Raw genomic sequence first — 24,455 nt, forward strand, 5'->3', positions numbered from 1 at the left:
GAGACGAGGACCCGCCCCAGGAGGGGAACGGAAAGCTCTGCCACGAGCTCCCTGGGAGCGGGCGCAGAAAGGAGCGAGCATGGGACCACGGGGGAGAAAGGGCGCGGGACTAGCAGAGCCAACAATCGGAAGGACTAGGACGCAGTGGGTGCAGCTCTTCGAGAGAACAGGCGACCGAAGGGAGGGGCCATTGGACCACGAACAGACTTCTCCAGGGTATAGACTACCAGAAAGGAGAAATCAGTGTCGGTTTGCGTATCTCAAAATCTACCACCTTTTAGAAAAGTATTTTACAAAGTGAGGTGGGAGGAAAAAAAAAAAAGGAACGCGCGTGCAGGCCCCAGCGAGATTTGAACTCGCGACCCCTGGTTTACAAGACCAGTGCTCTAACCCCTGAGCTATGGAGCCTACTACAGGTTCTTCTTCTGCGCAAGAGTAGTTGACGCCGCAGCCGTCTTTGCGCAGCCGCAAACAACTACGCGAGTGAATTAAATGACCAGAGATGGGGCTGGCGTCCCTCGGATCTTGAGGGCTCCGCCTCACCGCCACCTCTTAACCTGCGGCGTCTCGTCCATGCAGTAGGCGGAGCCGCAAGTCCTGGGAGAGAGCCCAGCTGGGAGGAAGCCGGCATTTCGCGCGAGTGCTCGGGCTGGGACTGTGAAGAATTGGGTGAGGGCCTTGCGCGTCCCGGTGGGGCGGGGTGTCAAGGTAGAGGTCCGGTTGGGGAGTTGCGGGGCTCTTTGTGTTCGAGAATCGAGTCCCAGGTCTCGGCTGCGAGGGAGGAGTTAGGGGAAGGGTGTCAAAAGGTCTGTCGGTAGGGGAATCTAAGTCCGGACTGGTAAGGGGTTGGGCCTCAAGTGAGCCGTTGGGGGATCAGCAGAAGGAGTGGAGGATAAAGTGGTGGGTTGTCCCGTCCAGAGCAACACGGGCAGTGAGGGAGCGAGAAGGGGCGGTGTTAGGTTAAGATTTAAGAAAGAAACAGACTTAATGCAGTTAAATCTCAGCGGGCTAGGAGGTCTCACAGCCTGGCAAGAGACTGGAGCGCAGAATCAGGCCGACTGATGGCTTTTATTGATAATCATACAAGGAAGTGGTGTTGTTTTTACATGGCCTGTGAGACTCAGCCATCATGTCACAGAAGTGAATCAAACCAATTACCCCTGTCCACCAATTAGCAGCCAGAGCAGAAAGCCCTATGATGACTTAGGTGAGGCACGCACCTCCCCGGGGACAAGTCTCTCATGTTGAAACTGTTCCGTTGAGCTAAGCGGAGAGAGCTGATCTTTATCGCTCTCATGACTTCTCACAATCAGGTGAGAGAGGAAAGCCAGAGTCAGCAGTGGCTTTTCCCAGGAGGGGGGATGGGGAGGCAAGGCCCTTTCCCAGATCTTCCATGGCAGCTCATTGGGGTTCCCCACACGGTTGCCCCTGGATTGAGTTGTCCGTCCTCCCCCCACCACCAGGGAATCTTGTCATTGGCTGCAAACCATCTTTTGGGGACCAGACAGAGACATGAGGTGTAAACATCATGATAAAATAAAGTCCCAAAAAGGCAGTCTCACAAAATCCTCTTTCCTCAAGGAAAGACGGGGGTGGGGGTGGGGGTGGGGCCAGTTGGCTAGGCTGCTGTGTGACAACAGTGGGTAAGTCAGAAGGTCCTAGTGTGAGATGCTGGGCCAAGGACTGGGTCAGAGCACCTTTAGGCAAATTAGGAAAAGGCAATCCTTAGGGGCCCGCCCTGGAATCTTGGAGAGCAGGTTCTTTCATGGCCTCCAAAAGGGATTTCGGGGTTGAGGTAAGGAAGACAGAGAGCTCAGGTGAGGGACAGGAGCCTTAGCCTGTCAATGGTCAGAAAGTGGCGGCTGTAGGTAGACTTTGGTTGGTGTCCCAACCTGCCCTATGGTCTCTCTAAGGCCAGATGACTTAGGTCACTGGGTGGCCAGGCCAGAGGCAGTCCCTCCACTCTGGATACTGAGGAGCTGAGGGTCTGGTTGGCAGGGACCTAGGTTCTCACCGCTGTGCAGCTCACAAGGATCTGGGACTAACGGGTGGGGTGAGAAGGACCCAAGTTAAGCCAGTCGTTGCTCTCAGAGGCCCAGAGATCTCAGCGGTCTTGTGTTCAAAAGTAGGGAGAGGAAAAGGCATACATGCACACACTGTCATACAGCGTTGTGACATCCAAAGTCACCATGCTGCCCTGGTGACGGAGAGAACATCTCTCTTACTCTCCATGTGTAGTGTAATGCAACTGTTGTTACATCAGATAGGTATCTATGTAGTTATTCTGCAAACTCGAATAAGACATACAATCACAAACACAAAAGCTGAACATACACACACAGCCACCCCAGGAGTCCGCAGACCTGGCCCTACAGAGCCTCCACCAGTCACTCTACCTTCTGTGACCTGTAACACGTTGAATACTTTGGCATAGTTGCTAGATGACACAAAGGGTAATTGTGATACTCAATTCAAAAGCCAGACACGCCCAGATAACATTAGGACTTGATAACATTAGGCAATTTAATTAGCAAATGAATTTTAGAAGTGGATTATCCTTATGGAAATCAGTGGTACTCAAAGACAAATTGACTCAGTGCTCTAGAGCTATATTCCGTGTCGGAACGGCACAGAATTCACACTCTGGAATGCTGCTGAAGGCTGGGCTCTTAAATAGTCCCGTCCCAAGCTCGTAGGACACTGGGTCGATTGCCTGGTGCTGTGTGCACTGGGTCTGTCTCTAGAGTGTTGTGCCTGCCCTACAAGAACCTTGAAGCGTGTCACGGGACAGAGCACAGCTCCATGATATTTGCAGACTGAACTATTTAACTGTCCCTATCTCTGTGTGCCAATACATGTCTGAACCTGTGCAGGACAGAATTAGTTCTCAAACTGGATTTCATCTAGCCTGGCAACCTGTTAGTGGGGGAGGAAACCTGTGGCCCTCACCTAAGTATGGGGTGGCTAGTATTTAACAAGTTGATAACAGGGTGACCACACTGACCTAGACCTGTTTCAACACGTAAACCCTATGCATGTGCTCATAAGTGCCCTCTCCCAAGATCCGCACACCCCTGGCCCCCACCACCTGTTATCAACAATGTGTGCATGTCCCTCACACACAGGAGCACACATGCTCACCCAGCCTGGAGAAACGCTTGCTCACACTTGTGCTCTTGCACACAACTGGGTGAGTCAAGAATGAGCCAAGCCACCCTACAAATGAGTTCAGTCTGTATTTCCATCTCCATCTCCCTTACCTGGGGAGCACTAAGCAAGGAACAGCCTACCACCAACCCCCCAGAAGCCCAGCCATACACAAGCCAGGGGAATAATTAGCCAAGGTGATAATGGCCACCAGGGCACAGGCTGAGCTGGCCTTGGCACCAGGGTCCGCTTCTCCTGGAACACATTTGGCAAATTCCAGAATCTGGCAGGGGTGTTTGTGCTGTGCATTTCCATGCTGGTGTTAAGTTGGATCTGTAAAATTTTAAGTGCTGCCTTGTGTTTCAAAATTCCAGACTCTTTGGTCTCCTTACTCAAAGGAGCCTGTACTTCGGCCCTTGAAAGGTATTTAGGCATCTGTGAGCACACATGGCTGTCACTGAGGCCGAAGATGTACATATCACTCTGTATCAAGTTAAGGAGGGTTGGAGGGTAGCCATGCCTATATACTGTTGTCCTAGGCTTGTCGTCATGTACAGGTCAAGGGTCTCCTTCCAGTTCTGGCCCAGACTGTTCTGAGCTGGGAGTACAGTGTTCCTCCCTGAGTAGACGATTTGATCAGGCCAGCTGGATTCAGGTCTCTGAAGGCAGAGCCGGCAGCTAACAAGAAGGCAAAGCAGACATGATCATGAACCTGGCTGTTTTGGCCAGAACATGCCCCCTTGCAACTGAGGACAGCACGGGACCAGGGCTTGGTGTTCCACGGAGCCAGAGGCCCTGCTGAGTCTGGGCAGTAAGCCCCAGTGAGAGGAAGCACCTCTGTCAACAGCTGGACTTGTCTTCACCTGTCTCCACCTCCTCACAGCTGGGCCAAATCCACATGGCACCAACAGGCAGGGGACAGGCCCCGAGGGTCCAAGGTATCTCTTCCTCTGCTCAGTTGACCACAGAGTCCCTTTCCCCTATCACCCAGTTTCATTCCTCGGATGCTGTGGTCTCCAGAAACCCTTTGCAGGCAGCCTGGGGCAGGAGAGTGAAGGGCAGACTCAAAGTCACCAAGAGGCTCCGAAGGAGAACATCCCTTCCCACTGGCAGCCAGGAGTTCACCGTTAACTGACCCACTCCCTCTGGGAGGCCCAGCAAAGCCCCCTCAAGGCCAGATTCGCAAGTACGTGCCAGTGGAGCAGACAGAGAAAAGGGGGAACACACGCTCATGGAAGTTGACGCGGAAGGTGTAAAGATGGCGCATGTCTTCCACGGCATAGAAGGACACGGCCCCCACCTCCAGGTCCAGCGCCACCCGCACACGCGACAGGTGCCCACAGCTGAGGGGTGTCCGCTCAGGGCTGGTGACAGCCCAGTACTGTCCGCTATTGAGCTGTAGCGCCCAGACACCCTCCTCAGGGGTGAAAGGCGTGAGCCCCTTACGGCGCACACTCTCACGGGCCACACCAAAGGCCCAGCCGTCCTGGGAGCCCACTTCCACCTCCCAGTGGTGCCGCCCTGAGGAGAAGCCGCAAGACGCCAGGACTCGAGTGTTGGTGTCGAAGCGATGCGGGTGGCTGGGCAGGTCCTGGGCCCGCTGTCCCAGGCGCACGCTTTTAAGATCCAGAGAGAGAATGAGGCGGGGGTTGGCCGTGTCGGGGTCCAAGGTCAGTTCCACTGCAGTGGGGGAGACAGGGAGAGACAGCCCCTGCACCTTATTCCTGGGCTCCTCCCCCCCACCCCAGTATGTGTTGAAATCAAACAAATGCAATGTACCGACCTGATTTGGATCCCAATTCAAACACATGGACAAAATCCAATTTAAAAGAATTGGGAGATGTCAAAAACTTAGATCCTGGAAAAATCATCATCTTCACTAATTATAATTTTGTGTTGTGTTTTTTTATCCCTGAGATATTTATGGACATGATATTATCTGTGATTTGCTTCAAAATAATCCAGTGAGAAGATGTGGATGGAGTATTTATGAAAAATATTAGCCATGAGTTTATCATTGTTGCAGGTGTGTGATGAGTACATAATATTTGTCTTGCTCGCCTCTCTAGTGCATGTTTGAGATTTTCCATAATAAAAAGCTCTAATATGCACTAGTGCTACTGTGTTTCAGGTCCTGGGAATCCCAACCGAAGTTCCCTGCCTTACTGCAGCTTCCTTTCCAGGGGGGGAGGGGAGGCGAGACAATAAATGATAAACATAGAAAATGAGAGGGATGAGGAGAGCAGGCTGTAATTTGAACTATAGGGTCCAGGGAAGACCTCACTGAAAAGGTACATTTGAGCAAAGACATAAAGGAGGTGAGAAGCCAGCTAGGCGGCTGTCTGGTGAAGCACTCAGGCCCAGGTAGGTGTGTCAGGTTGGTGCATTCCTGGAGCAGCAGGAGGGTGTGGCTGCAAAGTACCATGGGGAATGTGCAGTGAGGCCAGATGCCCTGTGGGGCCTGGAAAACCAATGAGGACTCCAGCCTATACTGACTGAGAGGGGCCAGAGCAGGGTTCCGAGCAGAGGAGGGGCCTGGTCTGATCAGCTGGTTTAGATCCTTCCCTGGCAAAGTCTGACTTAGCTCCGTCATCAGCATCAGGAATAAGTGCCCTGCCTGCCCCTCCCCTCACTGTGGGTTGGATCCCACTCACCCCAGAAGTCTGCAGGAGTAAGAACCATCTCACTCTCAGTTTCCTCCAGCTTCCCCTGACCCCTGCACACAACCCCGTCCCAGGAGAGGCTTGTCCAGGTGAGCGACAAGCCCTCCCCAATCTAAGTATCCCGAGGTGCAGGGCACTTTTGCTCTACAGCCCTACAGGTCCCACCGTGGCCTGAGAGAGTCAGCACTGTGAGGCGAGGATGACAGGGAAAGGGGAGCAGATGGCAGAGTCACTGAGGTGAGCAGGCAGAAGAACCAACCATGCACAAAGCCCAGAGAGACAGTCACTGGCAGGAAGTGAATTCTCTCCATGGCCACATAAGGGGCACTCACTATCACCACAACCATCTTACCTTTCTCCTCTTTCTCCAGCTCTCCACGAAGATCCTCTGAGGGGGAGAAACAAAGCAGGATATGTATGAACGACACAGGAGATTGTCTATCTAGCAATGACAGTGACACCACCTACTGACTCCCCAGATACACCAGAGGCACTAGGCCCAGTGTCTGAGGGGGAGAGGCAGTATTCTGACTCTCCCTGTCCTCCTTCCCCCTTTTGCCTGGAGCTAGTCAGAGCTGAGCTCTCCTTTCTCAGCCCTTTCTGTCCCTGTCTGTCCCCAGGGAAAGCTTCATGCCCTGAGGGGATCTAAATAAATTAGCCACCATACACCCCAGCTCGTTTTCTCACACAGTTCTGGAAAGGCACATCCTCGGTACCCGAAACCACCAGGACCACACCACTACCACCAGCACCATAAGACCCAGCCCCTACCTTTGAACTTCTTGAGCAGCCCCTTTAAGACAAAGGTCTTCAGAGAAACATTCCAGACTTTATTCTTCATCTCAGAAGAGACTGTGCTTGGCTTGGGGGCAGGAACATTGCTGCACCTGCAGGACAAGGACCCTGAGGAAGGCCCACACCAACACTGTCCCATTCGGACAATTAGGACAGTGAGGTCCCTTTGGTGGGGAAAGGTGAGAAAAGGAGAGCCTGATCTCATGCCGATACCCATGGCCACACAGGTGCACGTCTGCATCAGAAGGCACCCAGGTAAGGCATTGGGAAGTGAGAGGTGAAGTCAGGGGTGAGGAATGAAGAGGGAGAGCACAGTGGAAAAGGAACAAGCTTAGAGAGGCCCAAGGAACTATTAAGTCCACTCACCTGCTTAGTGTGTTTTTGAATTCCTGGAAAGAACAATGAAAGAAAACCAAATCAGCACTGAGTAACTTCCATTCACCTTTGAGAAAACAGAAGTGGCCCCCTGCCCTGCTTCCAGAAAAACAAGCAATAAGCAGGTGTACCACATCCCACCACCTGCAGTGGCCCCGGGTGCCAAGGGCTTCCCACTGTGGCTGGCAGCTGGGCGTCTCATCAATGTGGTGGGTCCCTCGATTCTGCCCACAGCTCTGCAAATGCTCCCCTTGTTAAAGAATTGTCACTGAAGCCTTCTTCTGGGACCCAGCATTCCCTCTGCTCTCGAAACCACCAAGACAAGTCACAGCCTTTATGCAGCAACTGCTCATTCAGACCAGTGTCTTTGAATGACTGTTCTTGAGCCATTTGTGACTTGTAACGTTTATTTAGCGGACAGTGATTATTTTTAATGAAATAGAATAGAAAACATCAAAGTGCATCACATGTAGTAAAGGTGTTATTTTCTTAAATTTCTGTCTCAAGTGTGTACATACTGGAAAATGATATAAGATATATTATTGTGATTCACGGTCAAGGAAGTTTTATTCCATTCCTTTAGACCTCTAACCCCGGGAGAATGAGGGCAGCTCTCCAGCTCCCTTCACAGGATCTGACTGTTCTCAGTGCCTTTACCAGGCCTTATGATAAATGACTCAAAGCCCTGGGGAGCCAGACTCACCTGAAGAAAGTCAAGGTCAGGCTTGCGAGCTGTCTCCTTGATCTGGCTGCTGAGCTTGGAGAGCTGGGCGATCTCACTCCCAAGCTGAGCCAGGTTCTCATTCTGCTTCTGTGTCACCTCCCGGGACAGCTCCTCCAGGCGGCCCAGAAGCCGGCCCTCCTGCTCCACCAGAAAGGCCCTCAGCGCCTGGAATTCCGCCCCCACCTTCTCTCGTTCAGCTGCCATCTGTTTCTGTCCCAGGAGAGAAGTTGGAGAGGTTAGGGGACGTGGGCATCAAGGTTTGCATTTGGACAGGGGCCTCTGAGCCATCCCACAGGGTAGGCTCACTGCTCAGGGGTCAGAGGCTTACCCAGATGTGCCCACCCCGTACACACTCTAATTTAAATATCCCAACTCTAAGCACGCAGCAGGCTCAACACATGCTCTCCCTTTACCTGACACAGATGTGCCCGTGTGTCTCCTTACACCTGGGCTCTCCCACCAACATAGGATAATGTCAAACTCACCCCAGAACTACTGAGGGCTACAGTGTTCTCATTTGCAAGCAGGAGGGATAAATTAGTGCTTCCTGGGGCAACTATAAGGATTAAACTGAGGTCACTTTTTCTTCCCCAAATACATATATTCCATGTTAAACACAAGAAAATAGACAAAATACTCATTTATGATAAGCCCCACATCACCAGACTTCATTCCAGTTTTGTTCTCCCAGAAATGGAGTCTTAAACCAGCTAATCGGGGATCGCCTTTGTTCAGTAATCTGCCTGATAAGCCTCTGCCATCCCCTATATGGAAAGTAACCTTGCAACAACCAACCTGTTTTTTTGCCTTGTACAATTTCCTCGTTACCTCCCACTGCTTATAAAGTCTCTGCCTATAAAGGACAGAGCTCCTTTCTATCTGCTAGATTAGATGCTGCGCAATTCATCAATCACTGAATAAAGCCAGTGAGATCTTTAAATGTACTCAGGTCAATTTTGTTTCATAACATTCGTCAGCCCTCCAACTTTCACACCTCACTTTACTTCATTTTAAAAAGCACCATTTATGTTTAGCAATTACGAAGGTAACACATGCTGGTAATATAAAATCTGGAAGATGCAGAAAAGTAGGAAGAGAAAGGAAGATCAATGCCAGTGACCAGAGGTAACAGCACACCCACAATGACCCAAGTGAGAATATGCTGTGTGCAGGCTTCATATTCTATTCTTTCCATTACCATTATCCACAGGATTTACACTCGTGTGTTTTCAGACACAGACTCATGCTCCTGACTCTTTACATGAACATGTGGGGGGGCTGTACATGACATAACAAGCAAGACCTCTCCCTCATGGCCAGTGAGAAGTGAGAAGGATTCTGTTCCTCCAGCACAAGCTCTACTATCAGTTCCTCTTCCCTGAAAAACTCCAAGGAAGAGGAGACTGTGGATGGGTTTTGAAATCAGGAGACCTGGGTTCAGGCCATGGCTCCCCCAGGACCTTCATCACCTGGACACTGGGCAAGCAGGCAGCAGCAGCATAGGGCTTTTACAGGTGTTAACTCACTCACCTCTGACAACAACCCAATGGCGTGGGTGTACTCTCATCCCACTTAACAAATGAGGGGATAGAGGCATGTGACCAGTAAGTGGAAAGCCAGTATTCTAACCCCAGAGTCTGACACCAGAGTCTGAACTTCTTGCAACTATACCATATGGCCTCCCAAAGAAATAGCAAGTGGAACAATATTAGCCAAAATACTCTAAATCGGGGTAACCCTGGTGCTATTGACATTTGAGACCACACAATTCTTTGTTATGGAGGGCTGTGCTGTAGGATGCTTAATCAGCACCCTGGCCTCTTCCACTAAATACCAGTAGCACACTGCCCCCAGACAATGAAAAATATCTCCAGACTTTGCTAAATGTCCCCTGGGGGGCAAACTGCCCCGTTGAGAACCACTCCTCTAAATGCTAAGAGCATTTTCAAATAAAAGCATTTACTTTCCTTGTTATGCAGCAAGAGTCCTCTACCTCTGTTGTTTCATTAAGCAGGTATTTTGTAATTCTAAAGAATGTGAGGGCCAGAGGGGTGGTGGATTGGCAGAGGAAAGAGAGGAAAGTGCTAGGCAGTGTCATGGTGGGTGGGGTCAGAGACCGGAAGCTGCCCTCACTGTGGAAGTTCCTCTGGGTCCCAGATGGAAGAGTCACACACTCTTGTCTCCAGTAGAGGAGGGCTGGGCCCTTCCTTGTGGAGGGAAGTGAATGATCAGATGGGAAAGCTGGATGCACACTGGAGGCAGGTGCACCAGATGCAACTGAGGGTCAGGAAAGGACCCTGGGGCATCTGAATCCAGGGTCTTCCCCTCCACACCACCCCCTACCCACCGTGAGGCTAGGAGGGTCCTCAAGTTCCTCTTCCTCCAATTCCCAAATCCAGAATTGAATGGGCCCTGTCCTAACAGGCTCTAGTAAATCCTTTCATTCTTTTAAGACCAATTTACTGAGCTAAGAACTTTATTTGAGAGGTAGAAAATTACAGACCGTGACCCAGGTTTGCCCGCCCTAACCAAAATGAGCCCCAGTTCACTTTCCTGTTCCATTGTAAAGACGACAAAAATATCGTCCCTACCCACCAGGGGGCGCTATGCACACAAGGCTGCTGGAAACCTGTCCGCAAATCTTCGTTTAACTGGACCTTTAGCTAGACCAGAAGCAGCTGACAGCCACTGAGCCGCCTGCCACTTAGCCTCAATTTCAAAACTTTAAAACCTTTAAAATTGAAAAAAGGTTTTTTCATAACTCTTTTGGTGGCAAAACATGCCCTGGACAAACATGAGGCTATTTTACTGTATTTATGTCTCCACTTAGTATGAACATTCACGTCTCTACAGAAACATTAATGCGTTCAAATACAAGATGCTACCACAGGCCTTCATTGGGGTGTTATGTAACATTAAGGTAACTATACATCCTGATTCACTGGGACGGTTCCAGTTAAGCCAGCTATTCTAGAACGATTATTTTAGCACTCCTTTTCACTCTCCAAAGCTTTGGCTATAGAATAAAGTGTACGGTCACCCTATATAATATGAACCCTGTTATCGTTCTAAAGTCCATCTCTACTGTTTCACAGGCACACACTCCAACACACATCAAAAACAGCCAGGGTGGTGGGAAGCCGGCCCTCTGTTGTTGTGGGGTGGCTCTGGGGAGGCACCTGGGGGTACCGGGCTCACCAGGAGCTCCTTGCTCTCCTTCTCTTCCGTGGAACGAAACATCTCATAGTCCTCCAGATCCTTCTTCAAGATCTTCAGCCTGGACTCCAGGAGTTCCTAGAGGAGGGTGAGAAGGGAGAATTGTGAGGCGAGGATCCAGGAGAAAGGAAGGCCCTCATAGAGGAGGTCTGGATGGGATGGATACTGTCTGAGCAGACTGCACATAGGGGACAGGGCAACTTCTGGGTGACGCCAAACGCCCCTGAGTCTCACTTCTCCAAGACCATCTGCGCACATTCTGGCTGAAACACAAGACCCTCCCCGGCCCCAGCAGCCCAACGCCTTGTCCTTCCTGCTCTCCTCTCCACTAGAAATCCCTCTGTGTGGAAGGGTTGGATCAGTGTAAGGAGCAAAGAAAACAAAGACTGGGAACTGTGTGCCCGAGGCCTCCGTGCACATCTCAGCTGAGGCCCCAACAAGGAGACAGGAAAGAAACGAGCCCGGAATTAGCAGCTTTGACACAGCCCAGACGGCTCTCTCCGCGCTCTACTCAACCCTGGCGCCACCCATCCTTGCCGGATCTCTTGGGAAAAGTCGTCTCACTTAAGTAAAGAGCCTAGAGTGGGGACAGCGGTTGTGTGGGTGTGCCCAAAATGCCGCTAGAGGCCGGGAATGGACTGAAAGACAATCGCCAAATCTGGCGGTCATTGCGCAGGCGTTCCAGTATGAGGCACAGAGGAAAATGTGAGGGGGGTTGGGGGGTACTATTGGTGTGGGGGTGACAGAGGGAGAGCCACGCTCGGTCCCAGAGCCAGTGTTGGGCAGCATGGGATAGGAGAAAGGAGGCACTGCCTGCCCTCTCTTAATACCTGGGCCTCCTGCCTGTCGTCCGCACTGAGTGGGCGGACGGCAGGACCAGGACCGGGACCGGGGCTCGCGGGGGCTGGCAGGAGTGGGGCCAGACGCTCACCTTAGCCTCCTGCACTGCCTCCTCGAGCGGCAACACAGCGTGCGCACGGTGCTCGCGGGCGCGGTCGCACACCACACAAATGGCACGTCCGTCGTCCTGGCAGTAGAGCTTGAGCGGTTCGCCGTGCTGCGCGCACCCGGCCGCCACCGCCTCTGGGGAATCGCGTTCGTTTCGCGCGGCCGCCGGCAGGCTGAAGCGCCGCAGTAAAGCGGCGACTGCGGCCAGCTGGCGGTTGGGCCGCAGCTGGCCGGGCCGCGCAGGCTCACGGCACTGCGGACACGGGAGCGGGCAGAGCAGCACGCGGGGGCCGGCGGTAGACCCCGCGCCCGGGCGCTCCCAGCAGCGCGCGATGCATGCGCGGCAAAAGCTGTGGCCGCACTCGACGGACACGGGGTCACGGAAGAGTTCCAGGCAGATAGAGCACGTCGCCTCGCCTTGCAGCTCCGCCGCCAATGCCAGCGCCTCGGCCCCGGCGCCCGGGCCGCTCCGCGGCCCCACTGCCGCCATGCGCGCCCTCAGCGCACGCAAATCGGGCGGTGCTTGGGAGAACTGGGACCAGATAGTACGCGGCTGAGAGCGCCGCGGCCAGGGCGGGCCTCCCGCCGCCCACTGGGGGGATGGGCGCGGCTGGCGCTGGCGGGCGACACCGCCGCTAGGGGCGCGCCCAGCTGGAAAACCCACCCCGAGGGCGCGCCTGCGGGCCAGGAGGCGCAGCGAGGTGGTCTTAGTGCGAGCTTGCGTCCCCCCACTCAGGACCCCTCAGTCCCCGGCCTTGGCCCGCAGCCTCCTCGGCCCCATAAGGCCCTCTCTCCGCCTCCCTCCTCGCTCAGCCCCTCCAGACCGCCCCAGCCTGACTCAGTCAGCTGTAGGAAACAAGCCGGGACAGGTGGGTGCACACGCCCAGCTGGGCGCCACTCCTGAATGGCGCCCTACGCTGACCCCGCACGGCCCAGGCTAGGGCCTGGCACCCGGACCACAGTGTCAGGTTACCGGAGTGCGGGTTTGTCCCCGCCCTGTGCTGAGCTAAATTTGGAATCTGGAACCTGGCTCTTGCCTCCCCAAAGTGTGGCCTTATATCCACCTCTGTGCCTACCTTTTTTGCTGTCCCCTCCCCCCTTGTTTATTCTTTAATTTTTGTTTAACAAGTAATACATTTACAATAAAATTTCCCACTTTACTAGGTGTTATCCCCCCGAAAAAACCCAACCCTCTATTGTCCCTCCAGTATCATTTGCTTCCACACCCTCTCTCATGCCCTCTGGAGGCCACTGGGGTCAAGCTTTCGCCCGTACCCTCCTCAGAAATCGCTCTTATCAAAGTCACCAGTGACCTCCGCGATCCTAACCCAAAGGCAAAGGCCCCTTCTTGCTACCGTGTTAAAGGTCCGGTTGCTCGCCCCACGAAAGCCAAAACTCGAAAGGCGAGGTTGGAAAAAACAAGTTTATTCCAAAATGCCAGTTAAGGGAAGACAGTGGACTCTTATCACAAAGACTGCCTGCCCTCTCTTAATACCGCCAAAGGTTTTATAGGCATGTAAGGACAGGCCAAACAAAGGAAAGGCGAATTGATCAGGCAATTCTTGAAAAAGGCACTTCCCAGAGGCTGGTTTGTTTCAGGGATAGGAGGGGTCTTCGGATGATGTAAAAACTTCTTTCAAGTCTTTGAGCCAGGTTATGCATACGGTCTGGAGTAAACAGAACCACTGAAACTGGTATACATAGTAAATGTATAGCAAACAGACTCCTGGAGGTTTGGCAGGAAGGGAGGGAAGCAAAGAAAAAAACTTTCAAGAAATCCCAAGCCAAACAGTGCTTCCTCCTTCCTCACACCTTCTTAGCGCCTCCCAGGCTCTCCCAGCTAGCGCCATGACCTGCTACCTCCATCTCCTCTCCCTGACCTGGCTCAGTCCTTGAACCTCTGTCTGTATTCACTCCCTTGTAATCTCTTACACTTTCTGGGCCTGAATGACCCTCTCCCTGCTGCCACCACAATACACAACCCCAGCCCACGTCCCCCTAAGATGCCTGGATCCCACATCCAACTCCAGGTTGCATCTCCACCTGCGTGTGCTAAGGGGCGTCACTGTGTCCACAGCTGTACTTCTGATCTGCCCCACCACATGCTCCTCCTACAGCCTTCCTCATCCCATCCTATTTAACAGCAACTCCATCCCTCCAGGTGCTCAGGTCAAAACTGGGGACTCCTCTGTAACGCCAAGAGGAAAAAATTGCACACAACCTACCACCAGTCCTCAGCATGTCCACACCCTCTCACCTCCTCCACTGCACCATCTCCAGTAGGCAACAGTCTCTCCCCTTTTGCCCCACTCCCCTATCTTCTCCACTCAGTTGTGACAACAATTATGTTTAAGTCAAATCATGGCCCTCCTCTGCTCAAACCCTCCAGTGGCTCTCACCTCTCTCAGAGTAAAAGTCAGAGTCTTTACTATTGTCCAAAAGCTCTACACATTCTTCCCCATCCCTGCACCCGGCCTCTCAACTCTCATCTCCTACCACTCCCAACTGTTGACTCCCCTCCTGCTACGTGGAACTCCTTGCTGTTCTGCAACATGTCAGAAAGATCCTACCTTTGAACTGGTTGTTCCCTTTAGTTGGACCTCTCTTCTCCCAGATACATGTATGGTTCACTTCCCACCTCCTTCAAGTCTTGTTTTAAATATCACCTTTCTCAGTGAAGCCTGCCAGGACCACACTGTTTAAATCACACCTTACTACATTCTCTCTCTCAATGCTCCAGCACTCTAACTCCTCTGGAACACGAGCTGTTAGAGAGGATGGGCTATGTTCATTTTGTTCACCGTTAGACTCCGTTTTCTAGAGCAGTTCTAGGTACCTAATAGGCGCTCTGTAAACTTTTCTTGGATTGAATTTATTTGGAGGTAGCTCAAAATTCAGATATACAGGGCGGTTCACATTGAAAAGTCTGCCGATAGCCTGCACACCAGTCCCCTCCTCATCTCAAATAATCCTGAATTATTTTACAAATAATTGTAAATGATTATTTGTAACATAATGATTCTGAATTATAATACAAATATTATTCATATTTACTACACTCCCCGTTCTTTTTGTTTTACAAAAGTAGTGTCCTTCACAGTCTTTTTTTCGGTTTATAGTTCATTTTGAGCACCTCGTCAAAAGACCTCCCCTTTTTCCACCGCTGCCTCCAGGTTTTCATCCCTGCTTTGTCCTCTCCCGGGAGTCTCTCGGTCAAGGTCCTCTCACCTGCAGTCACTCAGTAGAGGACCCTGGAACTCCTTGTTTGGCTGCCGAGGGGTTTTGCATCCTCGGGGTTGTTGCACCTGACCGATAGTGTCCACCTCCCTGCACCCTGCCCCAGTAAACTGCTAACAGAATGCAGGGAGCCAACCTTATACCAGTGGGGATGTAGCTCAGTGGTAGAGCGCATGCTTTGCATGTATGAGGCCCCGGGTTCGATCCCCGTCATCTCCAGCGCAGGGAAGCGCTCTTTTTGTTTGCTCTCTTTCCACGTTTCGCAACGTTATTTGCACAGGCCGGGAGGAAAAACTCCGTATCATGGCGTTTGCAACCCATTGCAGGTATCCGCTGCGGCTCTCACCTACTCCCATCCCTTGACTCTGCCTTACAACTCCGGATTTTAAATAAATCAAAGGGTGGCATCAGGATGCGCACGTTTTCATTCCGAGCCGTGAGCTTCCCGGGGATGAAAAAGAGCTAGGTCGCTGACTGGCAGAGGACAGCAAGCAGAAAACGGACGGGAAGTGGGAAGGTCAGTCAGGCAGGATCGTCAGAATGTGAGTTTCGGGGCTGCCAAGAGCCTTTTAATGGCCGGATCATACTCTTAACTAAGCCGAATTTGAAACGTGGAGCTGGAATCTACCCAAATCCCACCATGATGTAACAACTATTAATAACAGTTGTTAAAAGCCCCAGCTGGCCCGCCCGGCTAGCTCAGTCGGTAGAGCATGAGACTCTTAATCTCAGGGTCGTGGGTTCGAGCCCCACGTTGGGCGAGAGTCACATTTTGCCCTTAACCTAAGGTCATATGAAACAATTCCATTGCCTGACCCGATCTCCAAAAGACAAAGAAATCCCAGTGGAAATTTCCTGTGTATGGCATTCGTTTTGCCTTTTTGTGGCTATACATAGTACCTTGTTTATTCACTAACCTTGCCTGTATCTGCTAACAAAATGAGTTTTAAAAATTATACAAAATATGAGTAACAAAATTTACCATTTTAACCATTTTTTAAGTTCTCCAGCTTTAAACACATTCACATTGTTGTGCAACCATCACCACAACCCATCTCCATAACGTTTTCATCTTCCCCAAGTGAAACTACTCAGTAAACAGTAACTCTCCATTCTCTCCTTCCCCCAGCCCCTGGCATTCTACTTTCCGTCTCTGTGAATTTGACTACTCTAGGTATCTCATATAAGACGAATCATACAATACTTGTCCTTTTGTGACCCGCTAATTTCACTTAGGGTAACAACTTGAAGCTTCAGATCAATGATGATTTCCTCATATGGAAACACACAAACACACCACAAGCAGAACTGACTCCGGGTGGTGAACACACAATGGGATTTACAGATGATGTAACACAGAATTGTACACCTGAAATCTATGTAATTTTACTAACAATTGTCACCCCAATAAATTTAAAAAAAAAAAAAACACACCATAACTTGAAGCTTCATCCATGTTGTAGCATGGATTTCCTTTCCTTTAAGGCTGAATAATATTCCATTGTATGTATATACTATTACATTTTGTTTATCCATTCATCTATTAATAGACACTTGGGCTCCTTCCACTTTTTGGCTATTGTAAATAATGCCACTATGAACTTGGGTATACAAATATCTGTTTGAGTTCCTGCTTTCACCTCTTTTAGGTATATACCAGAAGTGGAATTCCTGATCATATGGTATTTCTATATTTAATTTTTTTGAGGAAACTCCATACCATTTTCCACAGAGTCTCCACCACAAAATGAGTTTTACCCACATCTTTGAGTAGGTACACTAATATTGCTCAAAAACTGAACCATCTATAAAAATATTCAGTGAAAAGCAGCTAACTTCCACTATTCCTCCTTAGATAACAACTTGTGTATCTGTGTACATATTCTTCCAGAGTTTTTTGATGGAAAAGTAATTTTATTTTCCTCTATTCTACACAAAAATATAATTACAGCTCTTATATTTTGAAGCTCTTCTATCTCAAGACATAGAAAATTTTTCTCAATCTCTTTTTGCAGCTGCATACTATTCCTCTGTAGGTGAATCATGGTTATTTAACACATCATCTACTGTTTCATCTCTGTTATTACAATTAATGCTGCAGTTTAATAAGCATGTAGCAGTCATTTTGCACTTGTGCACTCCTATCTGTGGGACAAATTCCCAGAAGTGAGATTACTGGTCAAGGCATATATGCTATTGTAATTTTATAGAAATTGGCACATCACCCAGCTATGGATCTTACAGGCTGATATTACCTTTCACCAGCCATGAATGAGATTGCCTGTTTCTCCACTGTTTTGGTGGCAATGGGCTATTTCAGCAAAAAAGCTACATATATGACACCCCTAATCCCTATCCCCACCCCTGCCCCAACCTTTAAATTGCCAGGGTTCCTTACTGCCGGTCCAGAAGGTAATACCATTACAGGGTCTGCAGGACACCATCTGGCAGGGAGAGGAACCCTCTTTTTGTCCCTCACAGGAGCATACTCAGACAAAAGATTCTGGAGACCACAGTGGCACTCTCATTTATGGTCTGGAATCCAATTTTTATAGGAAAATATTATCGTTTCTATTTTCAGTTCTGTTTCTAGAGAGGCCATCATGTTTTCTTCACTTGCAAAGCCACAGCATCATTGGAAATGCCTAAGTTATGTCTTACTCTGCAAATTTCTCTCTTAGACAGGAAGAATCCAACCAAATATAAGAAATGCAATTTGTATATGATTTTCTATTTGGTTGTGTCATGGAGTATATACAAATTACTAGATCATGCATGTAGTTTGTGGAAGTGGTCTTACAATGATATATAATTTATATATAAATTATTATCAACCATCCACTGAATATTTTCATTTAAAACCTCAGTTGAAAATTATCTCCAAGTTTAATATATTCAAGCCTATTTTCTTTCTTTTTTTTTTTTTTCAAAATCATCTTTAATTTAGTCCCTTGCAGCACAACACCCATTTCCCAACTACAGCATAACAAGCATACATTAATTTCTGTCTCCTGGATTTTCTGCCTGATTTTCCTCTTTGCAAGCTCTTTTTCAGTCTTTCTATTCGACCGAATCCCTCTTTCCCAAACATTTCATCAAATTACTCTGGTCTTTCACTTATTCACTGTCCTTGGAATTCTCTCAGCACCAGATCAATGGTACCAGGCTCTTTAGTCTGCTTTGTACTCGCATGTCGTTGTTGTGTTTACTCTTGTCTCTTCAAACACTGGAGGGCTTTCAGCCAACATAAATGTTATCCTAAAAATCTGGGTACTTCCTCACTTTTACAAGACGAAAAACACTTGGAAACCTGATGTATGAACATATATATTTTTCTTCCTAATGTAGGCCAAACCTCTTCCACAAATAGCAAAATTGTAGTAAGCAGGGTTTTTCTTTTTTGATTATTTCAAGTGGTTAATCAAGCCTATTTTCTAATGAGTCTATAAAAAATACTCCGGTATCTGCTCCTTCTTTAACAGTCACTGGTTTTCTTTAGTAGACTTGCCCAGGTCATTCTCCCAGGGTCTGTGTAGCATCAGACTAGATGGTTCAACTGACATCAAATGCTCACCCCGTTATTCATTGCCATTTATATCATATGGGTTTAAGGGTGCAAGTCCCTAGATAAAAGACAAGTCTCAGTCAAATGCTGGTGTACTCGGTGGTGTGAATTTTGGGTAAGGAGGAAGACAAAATGTCAGCCAGAGCAACCTAATTCTGGAGGACTGCCTGCAAAAGGAAGAGTGGCCAAAAAGATGACCCCAAATGACCTGCTCCTCCATTCGGTGTCAGGACCAACTGGCTTAAAGTCACTGGATATTTTGGGAAACCCTCTCTGCTGTCATTTGAGAGGTTTAGTTTCTAAGGGCAAAGGGGAGGCTTTTGAATGTGGAAAAGAATGCATACTTTTGTGTGTGATTAATATGCAACATATTATAGTTGTAAATGTTGTCGATGAAAAAACATCCAGCCTAAGAGAAGGCTTGTAAGAGTTTATTGAGTCAAACTGATGAAAATTGCTGGGAAGCAGTCTCAACGGATTGAGAAAATGTTCCGGGAAAATGGCCGTTTTGCAAATTATTTTATACATGAGAATCAAAGGATGACGGTTAACATGAAATCCATTGGTGGTAGATTAAGGGGGTGGGAGAAAGCAAAGCAGGGAAATCCTGGGGTTGGATAAAAAGCAAAATGGAGAGATACACACTTCTTTTACATTGGTGGGTACAGGATAGTTAACAGCATTTTACAGCACACAGAGATAATATTTGGGGAACAAAATAACAATATGGGATTTTGTAGTTTCCTGCTCTGGGAGGTGGGTTGTGCCCCTGGGGGTTGGGAAAGGGATTACTATGACATTCCAAGGGTATGTTATCTTAGATGCAAAAAGACAGATAGGCTCACTTAAGGTAAAGACTGACCTTTGTCAAGGAAGCTCCAGGCCAAGGATGTGACTTCCCGCCATAGCCCACCTTAGTTAGGAATTTTTATGTTCACATCATCCTATGTGGTTATTTTCAGTCTCCTGAACTTGTCAGTTTTAATATGTGGCCCCTTTTCCATCCACAATGTTAAAGCCTAGTTATTCTTAAGCTTTTAAATTCAACTTATAAATGATTTCTTATAACTAGCAATTTTTGAAAGAACAGCAACAATCCCTTCCACTGGTTCTTTCATGAATTAAGGAGTCATCTGGGACATCTAAAGCCGTTGGTGATATTCTCTTAGACGTTTCAAGTGGCAATTACAGACTTATCTATCTGATCCCTCATTTAGTGGGAGGAGAGGGACGCACTGGTTAGGTCACACCACTGGAATGCAGAGCAGGTATCTAAACCTCCATTTCTGCTGCAGACTCCCTCCTGTAACCGCTAACCCACAGCACTTAGAAACCCCCGTGTATTGCTTAATTGCAGTCTTCTGAATGAACGTATGTGCTCATCCATCTGTTCTTAAAAACTCTGCACTGAGGTCCTACTGTGTTCCTCATTAGCTAGGAGTCCTCTAAGACTGCAGATCCATCCAGTGCCTTCCAACTCGTTTTTCTATCCACTTGCGAACAGAAACAGCAAATGGTGCAGATGAGTCATCAGGATGCAGGGCCAAGGAGGTACAGCTGTGACTCCTTACCCTCCAGCCCTTGGTCTTGACTCTGTCCTTGAACCCACCAACCTCCTCCTATTCGGCTGCCTCATCTCAAGGTTTGTTCCCTAGATCTTTGGAAGGCTGGCTCTTTCTTATCTTCCTGACTCAGCTCACTGTCACCTCTTCTGATGCGTCTTTCCTGGCCCATCTCTCTCTATGTTGTCCTCTTTGTCAGACACTTGCCTGCCACTTTATCAGATCACCCTCTCTAATTTTTTCACAGACTTTATCACTCTATGTGTTTATTTTAATTGCCTATCAGCAATTAAGGTAAACAGGAGAGAGTGTCTAATGAATAAATGGATGAAGTTTCCTGTTACTACTAGAAATACCTTAGGTTTGTTGCAAGGATGCAAATGAGTCATTGTGTGTTCTGTGGCTGTGATGATTTTCCTAGGTTCCTGTCTTCTTGAGGGAAAGAATTCAGTCAAGAGACAGAGTTTTGTGCAAGTATAGGATAGTAGGAAGTTTATTATTAGTAAAGGCGGATCCAAGTAGTGGAGCGGACTAATCCCAAGAGGGGAAAGGCCTCTACATTGTATGGAGATTTTTTTCTACTATGGGTAGAATTGCCTCCCCCTCTCCCTTCTCCTTATCTTTCTCCCTTGCTGAAGTGCCCAGTCTTCCCTTTTGGTTCTCAAGGTAGTTTCTGTCAATTTTCTTTTTGTGATTTGTTCGAGCAGCTCACTAAAATGGTCCTGAAAAGTAGGATGTATATTCTGATAAGCGGGATGTCTTCCTTACTTCTCTGGCTTTTAACAACACATTCCTTTGACTCAGGGGCATGTGTGAACCTGGAGTCCTGCTGGGCTAGTAAGGCATTGGTGCCCTGAGTGAGGGCAGCTGCAAGGGGTCTTGACCCAAGTAGAAGCAGCAGCAAGGGGCTTTCTAACCGGGGCTAGGTCTCTCCTGTTTATTTCTATCAATCTGATATAGGATCCTGATGAAACAGGTTAGCATGTCGTCAGGTAGACAGGGAGGTCCCTGGTGGAATAAACAAAAGGCAGCCATATCCTGAAACTCCAGGTTCTGGAATGTCTCCTTCACTCCAGGACATATATAAGTTATCTCAAACCCCTTTTGGCCGGACAAAGGAACAGATCTGATAGATGGGAATGGGTTAGTTCGGTAATCCCTCAGGATGGGCAAACAGGACAGACCTGATAGACAATTCCATTAGAAGGCTCCAGCCCCCTTCCCCAAGCAGGCAAGGGAAGGTGTAAAAGTAAGAGCTTTTGCCTCAGTCACTGGGCACCCCCACTCGGGACCCCGTCCCAATCGGGAGCTCTGACCCTTGGCTTTCAATAAACTATCCTCTTTTTAAAACTCTTTGCCTCTCCCGGGTCTGTGTTTTCTATTCTTCGGCTTCACGAGACCACGATCCTGGCACTCACTCACTCAAAAGTCCCTACATCATCTGGGGACTCACAGAGAAATAGTCCTGCAACACTGTTATCTGGTGTGTTCCCGAGATCGTGCTTTTGCAGTCGCTGCGGATCAGAGAGGCAAATTTAAGCAGCAGCCACAGTTTTATTGTAAAATGCAAAAGAAAAGCTCTCCGGAGAGGGGGAAATCCGAAAATGGAATGCGCCACAGGCTAAGCTGCGTCGGGGACTATATGTCCTTGAGTATGCCATCTTTAAGTTGTTTAGCAGCTGATTGGCCCCCCTGTACTTGGGCTGTTGTCCTGGCTGGCTCTGCAGTTTGATGTGTAGCCCCTCCTGTCCAGTCCCTTCACATTTTTCTGTGAGCTGCTTTGAAACTGTGTTCTTGGCCTTGATGTCCTCCACCATGGACCCGTCCCTGACTGCCACGATTTTTGCCATCTCACTTTAAAACTGTTTTCCTGGGCCTTGATGTCCCTCCACCGTGGTCCTGTCCCTGACTGCCTATGTCTTTCTTATCTCATATCTACCTACCCTATCAAATGTATGCCCAGCACCAAGAATCATGCCTAGTCCATAGTAAGAGCCCAATTCATACTACCTATACTGTATTATTTCCTACACCTCAAAGGTCTGCAGAGTACCAGAGCGGAAGGGGGATGTCAATGGAGCGTAGAAGGATAGTCTGTGAGATCTGAGGATCATAAAGGAAAGAGTGAGTGGAGTGGGAAATGGTAGAGATAAAACAGGAATGGTGGAAAGAATAAAATTGTTGCAGCTGGGTGATGGCTACATGGGGTTCAGAATACCATTCACTTTAATATCCTAATAAAAATGTTTAAAAATAAAACAAAAGTAACACAATTACTTTTTAGTGAAAAATTAAAAATTTAGGTGCAAACTTTTAGGGAGCAATGATTTGTAATGTTTATTTGAAAAAAAAAGTAATGATCTAGCAAAGCTACAGTTAAATAGAACCTTCAATGTGAACTCACATCCTTTAAACTATTTCCCTAAGGTAACTCGTGAGTGGAGGAGCCAGGAACCGTCAGCCCATGCAAGACCCTGGCACCATCTTTTCTTTTACTCTTCACTGAAAAAAAATTCGAGCTCCCTGAACATTCCCCTGTATCCTTGGGCAGGAAAATTATAGCTAGCTCGGAGTGTGAGTTGCTGCCAGGAAACAAAAGATGCTTTCAAATTGTCAGGGCAATGCTGAAAGTGTTACTGTGTAAAGGTCCCGCGGCTCGCCACATTAAAGTCAAAACTCAAAACTTGAGACGTGAGGTTGGTAGAAAGAAAAGCAGGCTTTATTCCAAAATGCCAGCATTAAGGGAAGACAATGGGCTCCCTGTCACAAGACTGCCTTTTTCCTCTCAATATTGCCAAAAGGTTTTATAGACACACAAAGACAGGCAAACAAAAGGAAGGAGAAGTTGGCCAGGCAACTTCAGGAAAAGGCGTTTCCTAGAGACTATTCTGCCCCAGGTCAGGAGTGAACCCCACACAGATGCAAAAAAAAAAAACCTCCCAAGTTACCAGGCCAGGTGTACACCACTGGTCAGAAGTAAACAGAATCCTTGGACCTGGAATGCATAGTAAATGCACAGTAAACAGTCATCAATGTTTGGGGGGAGGAGAGGGAAGCAAAGAAAGGGGAAAAAAACTTTTTTCCAAAAAGTCCCAAGCCAAACCATTTGCAAATTGAATGACATCAGAGGTTTAAATTTTAAAAATAGAAGATATAGGGACACTGGTTACAAAAGGACAAAGTGTAAAGAGGTTCCCATTGACAAGCAGCTACAATTTCAGCATCAAAAAGAGAATAATAGCACTAATTGAAACAAGACAAGTCTAGAAAAGAATATAAAGCATAATCACAAGTTGCACTGTCGACGAAAAAACATCCAGCTTAAGAGAAAATTTATAAGGGTTTGTTTGAGCCAAACTGACGACAATTGCCGGGAAGCAAAATCTGAACAGATTGAGAAAATGCTCTGGAAAAAGGCGGTTTTGCAACTATTTTATGCATTAGAATCAACAGAGGAGGGTTACATGAATCCATTGGTGGTAGATTAAAGGGGTGGGAGAATGCAAAGCGGGAAATCTCTTGGGCTTGATAAAAAGTAAATTGGAGAGATAAATACTTCTTTTACAGTGGTGAGCACAGGATAGTTAATAGTTAGCATTTTACAGCACATACAGATGATAATTAGAGGACAAGAATAAACAATGAGGGATTCTATAGTTTCCTGCTCTGGTGTGGCAGAGTTGTGCCCTGAGGGTTCTGGAAAAAGGATTACTCTGATATTCCAAGAGTATGTTATCTTACATGCAAAAAGACAGTAATAGACAGTCTCACTTAAGGTAAAGATTGCCCTTTGTCAAGGAAGCTACAGGCCAAGGATGTGACTACCAGCCATGACCTGCTTTTAGTTAGGAATTTTTATGTTCAGACCATCCTATGTGGTTAATTTTGGTGTCTTGAGTTTGTGGGGCCTGCTATGCAGGCCTCCCCTGAGCTTGCCAGGTTTGGTATATGGCCCATTTTTTGTCCACAGCATTAACTGCAAACCAAAAGAAATATGACTCACACAAGCTTGTTGCCCAGCCCAACGAGTGCTTTCGGGTTAATTGTGTTTTGGATTGTTACTGTCTCCACAAGGAAGACGATGAGAATTCTTAATATTCGTTGAGGCACAGATCAAAATCCCACCAGAAGAGTGACAGGACTGAGTGAAGGTCCTGGCCTCCCAGAGTCCTGGGGCCACCAACGAGATCAGCTTGGAGAGTGGTCAGGATATACTCTGGCAA

The 24,455-nt window shown here is 48.3% G+C and overlaps 1 protein-coding gene and 3 non-coding genes across 7 annotated transcripts; 2 read left to right on the plus strand and 2 right to left on the minus strand.

Moving 5' to 3' along the window:
- Positions 1 to 335: 335 nt before the first annotated feature.
- On the minus strand, positions 336 to 408 carry TRNAT-UGU (transfer RNA threonine (anticodon UGU)). The gene has a single exon. It is a non-coding gene; the product is annotated as a tRNA-Thr (tRNA).
- Positions 409 to 1,612: 1,204 nt separating this feature from the next.
- Positions 1,613 to 12,580, minus strand: TRIM7 (tripartite motif containing 7). 4 transcript variants are annotated; one of them, XM_033096725.1, is made up of 7 exons: positions 11,852 to 12,576; positions 10,903 to 10,998; positions 7,684 to 7,914; positions 6,972 to 6,994; positions 6,582 to 6,697; positions 6,163 to 6,198; positions 1,613 to 4,185 (listed from the first exon to the last, which is right to left on the minus strand). In XM_033096725.1, the coding sequence occupies exons 1-7, from the start codon at positions 12,356 to 12,358 to the stop codon at positions 4,025 to 4,027; spliced, it is 1,170 nt and encodes a 389-aa protein (XP_032952616.1). In that variant the 5' UTR covers positions 12,359 to 12,576; the 3' UTR covers positions 1,613 to 4,024. The 4 variants fall into 4 exon arrangements, 2 of the variants coding, with proteins under 2 accessions (XP_032952616.1, XP_032952615.1); XM_033096724.1 differs by having other exon boundaries at positions 4,048 to 4,827; positions 11,852 to 12,567; XR_004421992.1 differs by having other exon boundaries at positions 4,084 to 4,185; positions 6,582 to 6,713; positions 11,852 to 12,580.
- Positions 12,581 to 15,252: 2,672 nt separating this feature from the next.
- On the plus strand, positions 15,253 to 15,324 carry TRNAA-UGC (transfer RNA alanine (anticodon UGC)). Its single transcript has one exon. It is a non-coding gene; the product is annotated as a tRNA-Ala (tRNA).
- Positions 15,325 to 15,793: 469 nt separating this feature from the next.
- On the plus strand, positions 15,794 to 15,866 carry TRNAK-CUU (transfer RNA lysine (anticodon CUU)). The gene has a single exon. It is a non-coding gene; the product is annotated as a tRNA-Lys (tRNA).
- The last annotated feature ends 8,589 nt before the right edge of the window (positions 15,867 to 24,455 follow it).

The sequence above is a fragment of the Rhinolophus ferrumequinum genome, chromosome 24 (genome assembly GCF_004115265.2).
Source record: "Rhinolophus ferrumequinum isolate MPI-CBG mRhiFer1 chromosome 24, mRhiFer1_v1.p, whole genome shotgun sequence".
NCBI lineage: Eukaryota > Metazoa > Chordata > Mammalia > Chiroptera > Rhinolophidae > Rhinolophus > Rhinolophus ferrumequinum.

Bases quoted from the DNA above. Each gene is read 5' to 3' on its own strand.
- TRIM7 (XM_033096724.1), bottom strand. From the start codon at position 12,358: ATGGCGGCAGTGGGGCCGCGGAGCGGCCCGGGCGCCGGGGCCGAGGCG. The intron at 7,915-10,902 runs GTGAGCCCGGTA...CTCCTGGGACAG, and splicing joins AGGAGAGCAAGGAGCTCCTG to AAACAGATGGCAGCTGAACG. The intron at 6,698-6,971 runs GTGAGTGGACTT...CTTGTCCTGCAG, and splicing joins TTCAAAAACACACTAAGCAG to GTGCAGCAATGTTCCTGCCC.